Source organism: Callorhinchus milii, unplaced genomic scaffold (genome assembly GCF_018977255.1).
Source record: "Callorhinchus milii isolate IMCB2004 unplaced genomic scaffold, IMCB_Cmil_1.0 Scaffold4, whole genome shotgun sequence".
Taxonomy (NCBI): Eukaryota; Metazoa; Chordata; class Chondrichthyes; order Chimaeriformes; family Callorhinchidae; genus Callorhinchus; species Callorhinchus milii.
The window spans coordinates 40,828,400-40,844,884 of NW_024704745.1; the positions used below are offsets into that span (position 1 = coordinate 40,828,400).

General features: G+C 37.1%; 1 protein-coding gene across 2 annotated transcripts in view; it reads left to right on the top strand.

Moving 5' to 3' along the window:
- Positions 1-14,842, top strand: part of LOC103185525 (cullin-4A) — a 32,860-nt gene extending 18,018 nt beyond the window's left edge. Inside the window, exons 6-20 of one of the 2 annotated variants that reach the window (XM_007904078.2) lie at positions 1,644-1,806; positions 1,888-1,977; positions 2,061-2,143; positions 3,512-3,579; positions 3,874-3,992; positions 5,755-5,947; positions 7,374-7,478; positions 8,465-8,575; positions 8,680-8,765; positions 9,681-9,788; positions 10,288-10,401; positions 10,890-10,995; positions 11,476-11,648; positions 11,780-11,932; positions 13,372-14,842. In XM_007904078.2, the coding sequence (XP_007902269.2) occupies positions 1,644-1,806; positions 1,888-1,977; positions 2,061-2,143; positions 3,512-3,579; positions 3,874-3,992; positions 5,755-5,947; positions 7,374-7,478; positions 8,465-8,575; positions 8,680-8,765; positions 9,681-9,788; positions 10,288-10,401; positions 10,890-10,995; positions 11,476-11,648; positions 11,780-11,932; positions 13,372-13,467 (1,768 nt within the window). In that variant the 3' untranslated portion in view covers positions 13,468-14,842. Of the gene's footprint in view, positions 1-1,643; positions 1,807-1,887; positions 1,978-2,057; positions 2,144-3,511; positions 3,580-3,873; positions 3,993-5,754; positions 5,948-7,373; positions 7,479-8,464; positions 8,576-8,679; positions 8,766-9,680; positions 9,789-10,287; positions 10,402-10,889; positions 10,996-11,475; positions 11,649-11,779; positions 11,933-13,371 lie in introns of both variants that reach the window. The other variant, XM_007904077.2, reaches the window with a different exon arrangement.
- The last annotated feature ends 1,643 nt before the right edge of the window (positions 14,843-16,485 follow it).

The following is a 16,485-nucleotide window of genomic DNA, read 5'->3' on the forward strand; positions in this document are numbered from 1 at the left end:
ACATACGCTGGCACATTTTGGCATGGTTGTACACATATAAGTAAGTTTGCATGTTTAGAGGATCGGGTTGTTTTATTGGCAATAGCCCAGTGATTGGAGTGAGTATTTGTTTTGGATGTCATTAGGTCATCGCTCACTATAATGCCCTGGGAGGGTGGTGGATCATTACTTTTATCCTATTTTGTCACTGCTTCATCATGAGGAGTAAATTATTTTATTTTGTTAATGTCATCTTCCCAATCTCATCTGCTTATTCGATTCCCAAGCAGTGTGCTGTAATCTGGCCCTTCAGATACAGGACCCAGACTGCTTGATACTTTCAGTTTTAGCCAATTTATGTAAAACAATCCCTCTAAATACCATTTAGCTAATGGATAATTAATCAACATATTTGGTGTGTGTATGTTGAAATGGTGGTAAATTTTGCACATAGTTATTTAGAAAAGGATGCTACTATTTAAGATCAAGATTATGCATTACACTTTCCTTGCTATGTAGCTCCTTGTTGATGCATGCAAAGTGAAATTATGCTCTTAGTTTTACTGAACCTTAATCTCTGAAAATGCCAGATCAAAATTAGATTGAAATGTAGTTTGCATCCCCAAGTGTGTATTCGTATGACTTCTGATAGTTCTGGAAGATCCAATGTTATATATAATCCTTGCATTTGACATTTAATATAATGCCTTATTGTGTGGTTAGGACATCACAAAGCTCTTCACAACATACAGTGTAAAGTGGTGTGACTATAATTTTTTGGGCAAATGCGGCATGGTTTTGTGAAACAAATCAATCAATCCTTACATTTGATATTTTGATTGTAGTATCTGTAACATCAAGAACACATCTTGCTCCCATCTGATACCAGCTAGCGCTGGGTATGGAAATCAGTGCATGGGTAAATTATTAATCTCAGCCCTCACTCTATGGTGACATGCTGATGGGCGAGAGGACTCCCACAAAGGAGTAAAGGCAGTCTCAGGTTACACTTTGCATTGTGACATTGGTGTAGGTTCTGATTACAGAATAGCATTGGTATCGGTGAGGTTACAGAATAGCATTGCTGTAGATGTCCGTTTCAGAGTAACATGCGGTAGATGCCAGTTACAAAGTAACATTGCTAAGTAGATTGCGACAGATTATAATTGGTGGAGGTGGTGCTTACAGAATAGAGTTAGGGCAAGTGATGTTTGACAAGTTTGATCAAGTTACAGTAACTAAAAAAAGTTTCACATTGTCCTAATGTTTATATACAGAATAGTGTTACAACATTAATGATTGGCATTTAGTGTTAAACTATCAGTTACTGTGAGGTTTCAAACAGGAAAGGGAGGAGAGCACTAGAGGAATTGTTGGTACAAGCAAGTTGAGACCATCAGGCATAAAGCCATAAATTATAAAGTAAAAAGGCATAAAGCCTCGCATACAGGTGCTGTAGCATAAATTTATCCAGGATTGTCAGTTTTTAATTATCTTTGTTTTAATTATTTCTATCCTTAAATCACATGCATTATTACTGCAATAGTGATTGACTTATTGATTTGTATGTACAGAATTTTATAATCCAGGGTAAAAATTAATTCAGTAAAGAGGAATTAAACTTTTTTTATTGTAATGAATCCCACCGCATTTTATAATTTCAGGGATATGGGTTTAGAGCTTTTCCGAACCCACATCATCAATGACCGAATTGTACAGAGCAAAACCATTGATGGAATACTTTTGCTGATTGAAAGAGAGCGAACTGGGGAGGCTGTGGACCGAAGCTTGATAAGAAGTCTGTTAAGCATGTTGTGTGATTTGCAGGTGAGGGAAGTTCGAGTGCTATAAAGCTGTAATTTGCTTTAAGAAAAACCTTTATTAATAATAATACTTTGTACAAAACAGGTTTATCAGGAATCATTTGAACATAGGTTTTTGGAGGAGACTAATCACTTATATGCAGCAGAAGGCCAAACACTAATGCAAGAAAGAGAGGTAATTAACAGATTTGTCCTTTACCATCATAACTTTTGTTTTACACCAATTTGTTTTTACAATTTAAAATGTTGTCATAGCAGGTACCAGAATATCTTCACCACGTAAACAAACGTTTGGAAGAGGAATCAGACCGAGTAATTACTTACTTGGATCAAAGTACACAGTAAGTGCTTTTTGTTTTAGAAAAAAAACCTCATCCATTTCACAAGATTGCTTCGAATTCCAGGCATCTTCATTTTAGCTAGTAATCTCTTATGTGTTATTTAAGTGTACTCTTACATTTTGTAATTAGATTTCTTTTTCACTCAGTAGTTATCTCATGTATCATTCTTATAGGTGTCCTGTTCCAAAGTACAATTTGTGACTCCACTCTCCCTGAGGTGTGGCAGGAACAATAGACAGCAAGTTTCAAATGCATGTTTCGTCTCCTTTCCCCTGCATTATCAAAATAAGAGAATACTTGGAAAGAAAACCACATGCTTTATTCATACATTTTTAATTTAGATCATTGTTGGTCATTTTATGGTTTTAACAAAAGCATTGAAAGGCAACCACGAGGGTATGATAATGTAGGACTTTTTAACTAAAAAAAATTATCCCTTTTAAAAAAGAAAACTCGTACATAAGTAGCCTGAAGTTTTATGAGACTGAGGACAAATACAAATAATGAATGAGTAGAGAAGAAATGGATAAACAATTGAGTTCTGAGGAGCTCTGGAGACCAGTAGTATGAAGGCGAAACCCAGAAGCAAATTGCGCACCACTATGTCCCACAAACAGTCGTGGATTGAGTGACCACATTTTTTAAATTTAAGGTTTTATTTTGCTTACTGACTCTTCTCAAATTTGAGAGTAATAAAGGTATGCCAATCTTTGTCCAACATTTTGAAAAAAAGTACTACAAATATTTGTTAAGTCAAGGACATGTTTAAATTAAACTTGTGCATGTATTCTAGTAGCAATTTTTGTCTGTTGAGTTTGCCCCATGATAGTTACGAAAAGCATCACCTTTCAATTAATCTAACCACATCACTGCACCTTTAGTGGAAAAGTCAACGAGTCCCTTGATTACATTTGTGTCCATTAATACTGATTTTTGATCACAACAATTCAGATGTAGCTTTGCATAAACATAGACATTGAATTGGTTGTTTTTTAAGTAATTAGCATTGTAAGAAATTTCCTTTTGTATATGTATGATGAGAAGCTGAAACGTGGTGATGTTCAGGAGTGGTCAGTACAGGTGTAACGTCTCCATACACAAGTATTTGAATACATTTAAATAAATCAAACTTGTACTGCGCAAAAGTAGCATCAGAACAAGTTAAAGAGTGTGTGGAATATTTGAAAATTGAGAGTGGAGGTGGTTGCAGCTACATTTTCATATGATCCATTTCCATTATATTTGACCTTTTTCATAGAATTCTAAAACTCCCGAGTAGACTCCACAATTCTAATAAAAATGTTGTGAAGTTCTGTGAATGATGTTGGTTGTTTGTAGTGTTTGTAAAATTGAATCTCTAATCTGCAGGAAAAGGTTGGTTGCCTGTGTAGAGAAACAGCTTCTTGGAGAACATCTGACAGCTATTCTTCAGAAAGGTAAGAGTAACTTTACCTTGAAAATCAAACACACCAGTTAAGTTCATGCCTCTTGTTGCTCTGAGATGAGGCTTCATTTGGAATACCACATACTTGAAATAAGTTTATTTTACCACAAGTTCAATAAAGATAACTGACCTTGACTTATATTGTCTGACTATCTATTGATATTGATATCTACATTGTTTACACAGTAGGCTGCATTCATTGAATCTCTCATGGAAGCTGCTTTATGATTCAGGCCAAAATATTAACTGTTTTGCTACTTTGCTTCATTTATGGTTATGTTTGCAGGTCTTGATAATCTACTTGATGAGAATCGAGTGGCAGACCTCACTCTTCTTTACCAGCTGTTTAGCAGGGTTAAAGGTGGATTGCAGGTACTTCTGCAGCACTGGAGTGAATATATTAAGGTATTTCTATTGATTTTGCTAAAATAAAATTCTCTGAATGTTGAACAAGTTACTCCTTTGAAAAAATATTTTTAGACTTAACAGCAACGTTAGTTGTTTCCTCGGCTGAGAACACTCCAATGCAACAATACAACTGTAGGCTATCTTGGGAAGATATCTATGAATATTTGCTGTGTAAGCCATGATGATATCTGGCTTTCCAGTATGTACAAAATAAAGTATGAATATACTTAGTATTGTGGAAACCTTCTTATCTACAACAGCCCTTGGTCAAAGTGACAATGACATTCTGTCCATCTGCGACCAGGGCTCCCTCTGCCTCTTCATTCCTCCTTGACCTCTGTGCTACCTTCGACACTGTCGACAGCTCTATCCTCATCCACCGCCTCCCCTCTCACCTCAACCTTCACAGCTCTGTCCTTGACTGATTCAGATCCTACCTCTCACACCATTTCCACTTCATCTCCACGAATGGCTTCTCCTTTAGCACCCGCACCGTCTCGTGCAGCATTCCTCAGGGCTCTGTCCTTGGTCCCCTCCTCTTCAATATATGCTCCCTCTTGGTGACATTATCCACAGACATGGGGTCAACTTCCACATGTATGCAGATGACACCTAACTGTACCTCTCTACCTCCACCCTCGACTCCAGGACCACTGCTGTCCTGACAGAATGTCTGTCAGACATCATCCTGGATGAGAGCTAACTTTCTTCAGTTAAACGTCAACAAGACCGAGGCTCTCCTGCTTGGCTCCCGTTAGCATCTCCTCACCTCAGGCACTGACAGCATCACCATCCATGGTTGCACACTCCACCTTACTAAGTCAGTCCGGAACTTTGGCGTCTTGTTCGACTCAACTATCCTTTCTACCCCACATCTGTGCCATGACCCCTTCTGCCTTCCCCCACCTCCGCAACATCACACGGCTCCACCACTGTCTCACAACGCAGGCCGCCAAAACCCTCACACACGCATTCATAACATAGAGGTTTGAGTATGCAAACTCCTTGCTTGTCGGCCTTCCCAACTCCTCCGTCCATAGGCTGTAGATCATCCAGAACTCTGCCACCCGTGTCCTTTCCCACACCAGGTTCCGTGACCCTTTCACCCCCATCCTCGCCTGACTCCACTGGCTTCCCATCACACAGAGGATACATTTCAAGATCCTGTTCCTCACCTTCAAAACCCTCCATGGTCTTGCTCCTCCCTACCTTCCTGCTGGCACCCTCCGCTCAGCGGGCTCTGGCCTGCTTCACGTCCCCCACCTCGCTCTCCCCACTGTTGGTAGGGGGGCCTTCTGCCACTCTGCTCCCATCCTCTGGAACTCCAACCCGCAGTCTGTGCCTCGGCGCCTCCCTTGCCTCCTTCAAGACCCATCTCAAGACCCTCCTCTTCGACCATGCCTTTGATCACCCTGCTTCATCCCCACCCCTGCTCTCCCCAATCCTGACCCCAGTTCGGGTCTGAAACTCTGTCTGTCCAGCGCCTTGGGATATCCTCCCGATGTGAAAGGCGCTATACAAATGTAATTTTGTTGTTGTTGTATCTACAGCTCTGGATTTACAGCTGTAATTCTTAGCACAACTTGCATTTATATAGGGCCCTTCACACAGAACTGTTAGAAGTGTTTCTGTGCTGCATGCAGAATTCTTAAGTAGCTTTAGAAAATTGGAAGCAGTTTGGGCAGAAATGTCTTAAGTAAGTGGGGGGGTCACAGATTTACATTTTTCATTTGTGTATAATATGGAATTTATTTTACAGACCTTTGGCACAACAATAGTGGTTAATCCTGAAAAGGATAAAACAATGGTTCAAGAGCTATTGGACTTTAAAGACAAAGTGGATCATGTAATTGATGTATGTTTCATAAAAAATGAGAAGTTCATCAATACAATGAAGGAAGCTTTTGAGACTTTTATTAACAAGAGACCAAACAAGCCTGCTGAATTGATAGGTATGAATGATTTTATTCACTATGTGTAGTAATGAGATATTATTATTATTTTATGAAACGTAGCTAAAAATGAAAAGGTCAAAATTGCCCTTTTGAGAGTGATTACAATCTTCCTAAATGAATGAAGATATTTGTTTTGAGAATTTAATTTTACTTCCTGCAGTTTCACAAACTCAAACCTGCCTGCTTGTCCTCCTATCTTCCCATAGCTGAAAGAAATGCTTTGGTTTATGGAGAATGAGTATTCCATGCACTACAGAATGCTACGCGTTTGTATGTGTGGGTGTGTGTGCGTGCGGGGGTGGGGGCTTAAAAAGATGTTCAGCATTCTTTAGCCTGTTTCCATCCAAGAATAGTTACCAGACAAAGTATAGGTCAGCCTCAACCCGTTAACTATTAAGCCTTTTGAAGCTGAATGGCACAGGTTCAACAGTGTTGGAAGAACTACCATCTGGTAATAAGCATTGGTGCAGTGTTACCTATTTTTATTTATTTAAAATTGACCACAGTTCAATTTGGTTAAATGGGTTTGTAATCTCTTATTTTTGTCAGTAATAGAATTGTTACTTGTCATGTTCTGTGCATGAGAAATTGGCACATGGGCCAATTTCAGGAAATTGGTTGACCCTATTAGTACCAGAGGTAAAGGATAAGGGTCAGAGATCAGAACCTTGACGGTCATTTAGCAGCAGAGTAGATCCTGAGGAAATCCTGCAGGTATGCAAGGCCATAGAGTTTTGGAGCCAAAGTGAAATGTGTTGGGTTGGAGAAGAGGCTAAGACATGCAGGTTAGATGCTACAATTTGTTTTAAAATCCTGCTCCTATTATGTGTTTTTGTACCTTTTGGAGCCAAAGAATTTTGAGTGAAACAACCCAGATTCACCAGAAGCTTGCTAACTACTCCCTGCAGAATATGAAGCAGAGTTGATTGCAGTTTCCCACTTTCAGCAACTCAAGCTGCAGTTCCATAAGTGGTTGCCCCCTCCTCCCATGCAGTGCAATACATTTAGTTTCAATGTTTGGGATCGTAATGGAGTCCTGAATGGTTAGTAGCTTCATTGTTAGAGCACTCGCCTCACAAGCAAGAGGACCTGGGGTCAATTCCCGGACAGGGAGAAACGCTGGGCACGTTTCCTTACTCCACAATCCTCTGTTTATCTAGCAGTAAGTAGGAACCCGGGTGTTAGTCGCTTGGTGGATCGTTTAATCCCTTCAAAAAAATATATTAATAAATTGGTCACTCAAACCATGACTGTTTGTGGGACACTGCTGCCGCATTTCGCCACAAAATATACAGTCAATTCACTTTATAATATATTCTGTGAAGCGCTTTGAGACGCCCCGAAGACGTGATAAGGCCCAATATCAAATGCAAGGATTATTATTATTACAATCAGTGATGTTTTTATTGATTTTTGTGTGTAGCCAAGTATGTAGATTCAAAGTTGCGAGCTGGTAACAAAGAAGCAACCGATGAAGAACTGGAGAGAATGCTGGATAAAATCATGATAATATTTCGATTTATTCACGGTAAACTTTTCTATTTTATTCAGAGTTGATAATGTTCATATCATGTTCATAGCATTTAAAAGTCGGATCATTTTAAAAAATTGATAGATTGTGTAAGAATGAGTCGCCAGAATAGGTCTTGTTTGAGTAAAATTAGAGAATTTAAATCTTTGTGCAAATATATCATCGCATTCCAAGCACATTTATAATCTTTGATCCTGGGCTGATAGTCACAGCAATTTTTGTTATAATGATGTGGTGTACATGTTCAGGAAAGCCAGAGATCTAAAAATGAGATTGGAAAAAGTGCTTGTTAGGAAACTGCTGATCGGTGTGATCTCATCTGTGACCTGAGACCTCATCAGAACCAAGTTCTCACAAGTTAGTGTTATGTGCATGGGTTTCCCAGGAGGAGATGTGCTTTACATCTTAAGGCATAATTTATGTTGTCGCTTTTCTGACAAGTGCTTTATCAAACTTAATGTTTGAACATATGAATGAGAATTAGATTGGCATTCAGAAAAAATTTACCTGTGACAATATTTGGGAATACATAAATAAAATAAATAAAATGCTTCTGATTTTCAAGCAGCAAGATAGCATGCCGGATGGTATTCTTAAAAAAAAATTCTGGATGTATAGTGTTTATTCTGATTATGAATGTTAAGTGAACCATGCACTATTTATACAGAAACAGTGATGGAGCAGAACTGAGAACTATCTGATCTTTTCAATCCTATTCATCAAAGTATTTGACCTGAGAGTTTTTGTGCTTAGAGTGAATGCATGAAGTGGCAAAAAAAATCCTAGGATTTGTAGCTGTCATCATTTTAATAAGAACTTAATTCGCCACTTGTTTAGTTAGTTTCAGATTAATTGTCTTTTTGATTGCAAAATTATTTAAGTGTAGTCTGAGTGAAATGCAACATTTACCCTAATGGTTCAGAAGCATTATTTCTTTTAAAATTGTATATTAATTAGTTAACAGTTGTATTTCCTTTGAATAGGTAAAGATGTATTTGAGGCCTTTTATAAGAAAGATTTGGCTAAGCGGCTGCTGGTTGGAAAAAGTGCTTCAGTAGATGCTGAGAAATCAATGTTATCCAAACTGAAACACGGTATGTATACAACAAACCTCCAGGGTTGTTGAATTCCATTTAAAACATTGATATGAAGTATGAAACAAGAAAATGTAACTTTCTTTTCTCTTTTATTTCTGTAGAATGTGGTGCAGCCTTCACCAGTAAACTAGAGGGAATGTTCAAAGATATGGAACTATCTAAAGACATTATGGTTCATTTTAAACAGGTAAACTTAAACTCAACCACTGTTCACTTTTCCCCCTACTTTTCTTCTTCTGCTGAAGTTTTATGTTAAGGTCCAGTTTCACGAGTAACAGCAGCCCTGTGTAACATCTATTGAGTATTTGTTCTTCACACTAAAGTCTAGATGATGAGTTATTCAAGTGGAGGAGTAGAGGTTATTTGAGCCTGATCCCAAATCTGACCTCACATCTCATGTTGATAATAGGTCTGTTAAAGTGGAGTCCTGTAGCATATTAGTTAAAACACTTGCCTCGCAAGCGACATGACCTGAGTTCAATCCCCAGGCTGGGTGAAACATTAGGCAAGTTTCCTTACTCCACACTCTTCGTTTTCCTAGCAGTAAGTAGGAACCTGGTTGGTAGTCGATTGGAGGATCACTATTCTGGGATAATAATACCTTCAAAATTCTTTTAAAAAATAATACTAATTTAATCGCTTAAACCACAACTGTTAGTGGGACACTGCTGTGCGCAATTGCCTGCCGCGTTTCACCCACAAAATATACAGTCAATTCACTTTATATTCTATGAAGCGCTTTGAGACATCTCGAAGACGTAATCAGGCACTAAATCCAATGCAAGGATTTTTATACTTTTAGGGTTTCTAGAATGTGCTGGATTGCCTTAACACAAATAGCTCTTGAAACTAAGTCAGGAACAGCATTTAAAAGGGAACTGGATAAATACCTGAGGAAAAACTAAAAAGAACACTGCAATGTGTTTAAAGCAAAGGAGCTTGTACCAGAACTGATGAAAAGGACCTTGTTTTAAAGCATTAATCTGTTTTTAGTCTGCAAATATAAATTTTTGCCTTCATTTGTTCAAGTAGTATAATCATCTTATTGGCAAATAAAAGCATTACAGATCACTCTGTTTAATGAATTGTATCTTTTTTTCAGTATGTGCAAAATCATAATGACCCTAGCAAGATAGACCTCACAGTCAACATTCTGACAATGGGTTATTGGCCGACGTACATACCCATGGAGGTACATTTGCCGGCTGAGGTATGTTCACTTATAATTAATTCCATTATATGTTGGTCCTAGTAACTCCAACCATGGATACCTATTACTCAGCCTTCAACTGGGTTATGAAATCTTGACTTAAAAAAAAGCCATTTCTAACCACAGCTAAAAAAGACAGAACAGGAAGTGCAAAGTACAGGATGAATAGACGCAAAATATCTGATCCATCGATTTTCATTATTACAACAGCCCCTAATCCAGTTCTATTTCTGTTATTGGTGACATACCAACCAGCCTGTGATTAGGTATCTGTATCCCCCAAGAAAACTCAACCCACTAATAATATGAGTGAAATCTGTTGATAGTGAAAGCTGATTATAATGAATTGCTTAATGATAAAATAGCCTCCTCCTGAAATCTGATAGCTAATGCTTTTAAACAGTTTTGATGACTGAAAATTAGTCTGTTGTGGAATTTCATTAAAAATTACTTTATGGCTTTTGTACTGTCGCTGTATCAGGATGTGTTCTATTTTTAGATGGTAAAACTCCAGGAGATTTTTAAGATATTTTATCTGGGAAAACACAGTGGCAGAAAACTACAGTGGCAACCAACTTTAGGACATTCTGTTTTGAAAGCCGAATTCAAAGAGGTACTGTTTAATTGTTTTACTTTTAACTTTTGGAACAGTGCATAGCTAATGGCATTGCAGACTTTAATAAGGTGACTCGATTGAGAAACATGCACTGTTTACCACCAATTCAAACCTGTAAATGGTTTGACATGAGGATAGGAGAATTAGCTGTCAAGAGTCTGATGCTCCAATTACATGAGGGAGTCCTGCTCTAGCGGCAATATTTGCTAATATATTGCAACTCTGCTTTTCAAATATTTGGAAAACTCTTCTAAATAAATTGTCACACTTTTATTAGATTTTACAATAATGGCCCAAGTACACTTCAGTCTGCCTTTGGTCCATCTCTCTCCAAAAATGAACCAATGACAATAGAACAACTATTTTGCTGCAGCAAGAATATGCGGTCTTCAAATTTCTTGTACAGTGCTGTTAATGACTGAATTTGTTTTTGCAATAACCGGATTTCAAGCCACTAATTTATCTTTCTTCATTGTCCATTTTAGGGTAAAAAGGAACTTCAGGTTTCATTGTTCCAAACATTGGTGCTGCTCATGTTTAATGAAGGGGATGAATTCAGCGTGGAAGAAATCAAAACAGCTACTGGTATAGGTATGGGAAATAGATCAAGTACATTTATTCAGTTACTTGTGTTTAATAATTGTTTAAGATCATTAAATGCGTTAGTGACGCTATCTTGTCTCCCTGTCCTCCCTTTTTGAATGGAAATAGTTTGCCATTGTCTTATCATATGTTAAGTCCAAAGCAATAGTACAAGGGAAGATTGTACAGCTCACATCAGCAGCACAAGAAAAAGTCTTAAAAGTCTCTCGTGATTTGGTTGACTTTCTATTTATTTGTAGATGGAGGATAAATTAGCTTGATATAGAACGACTCAATAAAAGTGGGTAGTCCTTAAAAAATTGTGACGTCTATTTTTGAAAGCAAGTATATAGAAGTATATCTCAAAATATGATTAGAAGTTTTGTTAGTTGCTCTTACATGTAATATTTAAAATTTGGGGAATATATTTGCAATGTGTACTTTCTTTTTTGTACACTAAATGTACAATTTTTGTACTTCTATCTTTAGAGGATGGTGAATTGAAAAGAACATTGCAGTCATTAGCCTGTGGCAAAGCTCGTGTTTTGAACAAAGCTCCAAAGGGAAAAGATGTAGAAGATGGAGACAAAATTATCTTCAATGATGACTTTAAACATAAATTGTTCAGAATAAAGATTAACCAAATCCAGATGAAAGAAACTGTATGTAATCTATGTTGAGTGCTAAAATATTTATTGTTGTATATCAGAATTATAATCAATTAGCTTAAATGAATGCAATTCTAAATCCGTCAATCACTCATTATCTCATTACACCTTTCTGATTCTTTCAGGTTGAGGAACAAACTAGCACCACAGAGAGAGTGTTCCAGGATAGACAGTACCAAATAGATGCTGCTATTGTTCGAATCATGAAAATGAGAAAAACGCTCAGTCATAACCTCCTTGTTTCAGAACTTTACAACCAGTTAAAATTTCCAGTGAAGGTAATTTTAACTATTCTCATAAAAGGCTTGAAGAAAGTATAAAAGAATGCCAAATAGAGTGTACATATGTTTTCTATGCACCTCTTGATTTTCAGGCATTTTCCAAAGGTGATGGTGATTGCTACCATACGTATCCTTTTCTGAACCAGTGTAGCACTCCAGTTTCTTACTAAGTACCCTTCTTGGTGTTTGAGGCAGAGGTTATTTGGTGTGTAGCACCGCACATCCTCCATCTAAGCTGCATAATGAAAAAAATCATATTAGTTACATTCTAATAATAATAATAATAATAATCCTTGCATTTGATATAGCGCTTTTCACGTCGGGAGGACGTCCCAAAGCGCTTCACAGAACACACTGTAAAGTGAATTGACTGTATATTTGTGGGCGAACGCGGCAGCCAATTGCGCACAGCAATGTCCCACAAACAGTCGTAGATTGAAAATGACCAATTTAATTATTGTTTGTTTGTTTTTTTGGAGGGATTATTATTAGGCGTGTGGAGTAAGGAAACTTGCCCAAGGTTTCGCCCTGCCTGGAATTGAACTCAGGTCTCTCACTTGCAAAGCGAGTGCTCTAACCACTGAGCTACAGGACTCCATCATTCTAAATTATGACATCAGTATATTTCCCATTTTCTTAGTGTTTTGTGGCTCAAAAAATAAAATGTGTATATATATAATCCTTGCACTTGATATAGTGCTTTTCACATTGGAAAGACAATCTCAAAATGCTTCACTGGATTTAATGTGAAGTATAGGGACTGTATTTTGTAGATGGAAGCAGCAGCCAATTTGCGCGCAGCCCATGATGTGAATGAGATTGACTGATGTAAATTTGCTTACTCATCATTAGTACATTCACGTTTTAATTCTGCCAATACTAGTGGAATGGAAAATTTCCTTGCTATTCTGGCTTGAGGCGCTGAAGTAAATAGGTATAGGTAGTCTCAATTGAGTTTCTGGATGACACAGGTCCCCAGTATCTATGTTACTCGTTGCTAAGGGACACCAAATTGACTATTTCGTTCAGAGATACCTGAAAAATGAGGTGTAAGAAATGTCTTATTGATGCAGCAAGGGCTATTCTGAACTTTGGTGTCAGATTCAGGTCAGAAAATAATTAGCTATTATTTGATGTCATAACATTACATTCTCAAACAACAGCATCTTTCACTCTGAAGAGCACTGAATAATTATCAGAAAGGTTTTAAACAAAGAAAATTCTGTAAAACTAGAAAATATATTTTTTCTTTCTATATTGATGTTACTCTTTCACATACTGATCATTCTTTGATTTAGCGAATTCAAGTAGATTTATCTCAGTATTTATATATTCTAATACTTTCCAGGGAAAATAGAATGGTATTTAAAAATGTGTAATATTCTCAATTTCTAATCTTTTATTTCTCTTCCTTATCTTTCCTAACTTAAAAACAGCCTGGAGACTTGAAGAAAAGAATCGAGTCACTTATTGATCGTGACTATATGGAGAGGGACAAAGATAATGCCAACCAATACCACTATGTGGCATAAAAGTATGAACTAGGACTTTATTGTCAACACTAGACTTCAACTTTGAATGTTAATAACATCTCAAGACCATTGAATCAATCTAAAGCTGTTCCAGACTTTCTCAGCTGATTGTTGGATTGTGGCACATAATTCAACCAGCTGTATACATGTCTGTGGATGATGAAGTAAAGGAAACACCCCTTGCAGCTGTGTATGTGTTTTTTTGTGTGTTCTACTTTGTTTTCCTAAGCGTTTTATTCACACAGGAATATGAAAGAGGTGCAGGTATACACATGAAGCAACAGTCAAGGCACTTCTCTGAGAACCCATTCTCCATTTCCTATTTCTTCCAACCTCGTCATTGATCTATTGTGGAACTGGCTACATTCAGCTTTGGTTTTCAGTTCAGATTTATACAGTTTGATTTTTGATCCTCAGTATAACACTTGGATCTGTTGATATGCTGGTATTGTTCATCAATCTCGTGCAAGTAGGATGCTTCACAGTATAATACAATTCTTAGGGTTTCCAAGAGGTTACAATATCTACTGTATTTGTACAGTGATAATGAAAAAGATCCTTTTTTAAAAAAAATGAAAATGATCAAAATGTTCAACTATGATAATTGTTAAATTACATTTTCATGAGGAATGGTGGGAGCCATCGAGTTTCTCCCTCTCTGCCCAAACACTTGCTTAAGTGTACAGCATTTTGAAGTTTTATGTTTATTTTGTCTATGTAGTTTAAAATATGCCATATTAAGATGAGAATTTGCTGGAAATCCTTGAGAAGTGCCAAATAGAAAGATTGTAGCTTTTCAACCATATCTTGCTAAAATCCTCTTGCTAGAAAAATTAAATTGTTAGTGTTAAAAACTGCCAACTACCCTTTGCCTCATTTATTTAATGCTAGTCTTGTTATTGACATTTGTGGTAGGTAGAATTAAGCCAAAAGACTACTCACTAGTTGTATGACTACCACCAGAGAAAATTAAAGAAGTCAATCTTTCTTTTGGCAATTTAAAGATTTATGTTTCTTTTTCAAAATAGGTTTGTGTTTTTTTTAATGACACTACTCAATTCTTCATAAAATGGTTTTGCTTTCACTGATGTCCTCCGACAGCACTTTCACAGAAAATCCTAAAACTTTTTCTTTGCAGAACTGTACATATAAGAGCTGAAAATGGCTTTGTACAATATAGTATGAATAACTGATCCTTTGCATTCCTTCACATTGTAACTCATTCAGATTGCTAATGATCAGTTTAGTTGTGAAGGAGGTCAGTTGGAACTTAGTGAGTTTTTTTTGTGATAACTTGTTACATATTGTAAATATGTTGTCTCTTGGTTTTAAAGAAATAAAGATCCTAAGAATTATTGGGGTCTGTGTCTTGCAACTTGCTGCATTCTGTGATGGATTGTTTTTAAGTTTTCTTACTCAACTTAAAATATACTCATATGGATATTATATTTGCAGATATATTGGTACAACACTATTAAACTGCAAGGTCTGCTCCAATGCAGTATTCAAGTTGAACCAATATAATGTAGCTTTCCTTCATTCCCGTGGAGTCCTGTAACTCAATGGTTAGAGCACTCGCTTTGCAAGTGAGAAACCTGAGTTCAATTCCAGGCAGGTCAGGGCGAAACCTTGGGCAAGTTTCCTTACACCACATGCCTAATAATAATCCCTCCAAAAAAAAAACAATAATAAATTGGTCATTTTCAATCTACGACTGTTTGTGGGACACTGCTGTGCGCAATTGGCTGCCGCGTTCGCCCACAAATATACAGTCAATTCACTTTACAGTGTATTCTGTGAAGCGCTTTGGGATGTCCACCCGACGTGAAAAGCACTATATCAAATGCAAGGATTATTATTATTTCAGTATCTTCTGCATATGGATTGATGTGCTGTGCTCCATGTGGTATGTCTTCTAGTCATTAATCTCTTTCAGAATTTGTTTGACATTGTAGCCCCAACCCCTCAGACACAAGCAAACACCATGAATACCACTCACTGATTACAGTAGTGACAAGTTTTTTTAGGAGGTGGCTGGGTGGAGGGAGGTTAAACAGTAATAAAAACATATTTCCCTAATGACCAGGAGAGGTGAGAAAGACTTGGGAGTGGATACTGTAACAATATAACTTTTTTAAATAAAAACAAACCAACTGAAGAATATCTGGCCATATATATATTAAAAATCCATTGAAGTGAGCAAGGATGATGTCAAAGTTTCTATTTTACACAGATAAAAAATCTTTTAATCAGCCTTCTGATGACTGGTTCATGCATTCACGCATTAAATTAGGCTTGTACTTTGTATGCAAATTGTTGTACTTAATTAAGTCTTGGAGAATGAAGCTCACATCTGGTGTTGCTGACCATTTGTCTGCACCTATAAGAAACACATGCTTTGAAGTATGCTCGTACGCAGTCCAGTTGGCTACAGAGCAGGGCCTCTTGTTCACTCTTTGCAGCAGAGTACACAATCTGGGATTTGTAACCATCACATGTTGCTGGAAAACCTTTGAAACTGACAGCACAGCAGATATGTTGAAAGCTCTGCAAAATATTTTAAGTGTTGCTCTAAAAGGCTCTGAATGCAGCACAAGTTGAAAATACTTGTTAATAAGCATATTTGAGATGTAAAGAAAAGGTGGGAAATGTGATTAAAATGACAAAGCTGCTAAGGTTGAAATAACCCACTCCTGGTGCAATGTTCCTCAGTGTCTACTGAATCTCTTGCATTTGTTGTGAAAATCAATGACTGAGAGACAACTATCTTGATTTTTTTGTAAATGTTAAATGTTCAGCAGAACAGTCATGTTTTTAGAAAATTATTCCTGGTATAGTGGCTATCATTAATTCCACTTTCCCTGACTTGGATTATGGTTGCTATTACAGTGTATCTTGCTAAAATATCATAGAATTCTACTGCACAGAACGATGCCATTTGGCCCATTGTGCCTGTGCTGCCTCTTTGAAAGAGCTCTTACCCCATAACCCTTTTTCCTTTTAAGTACCTATCTAATT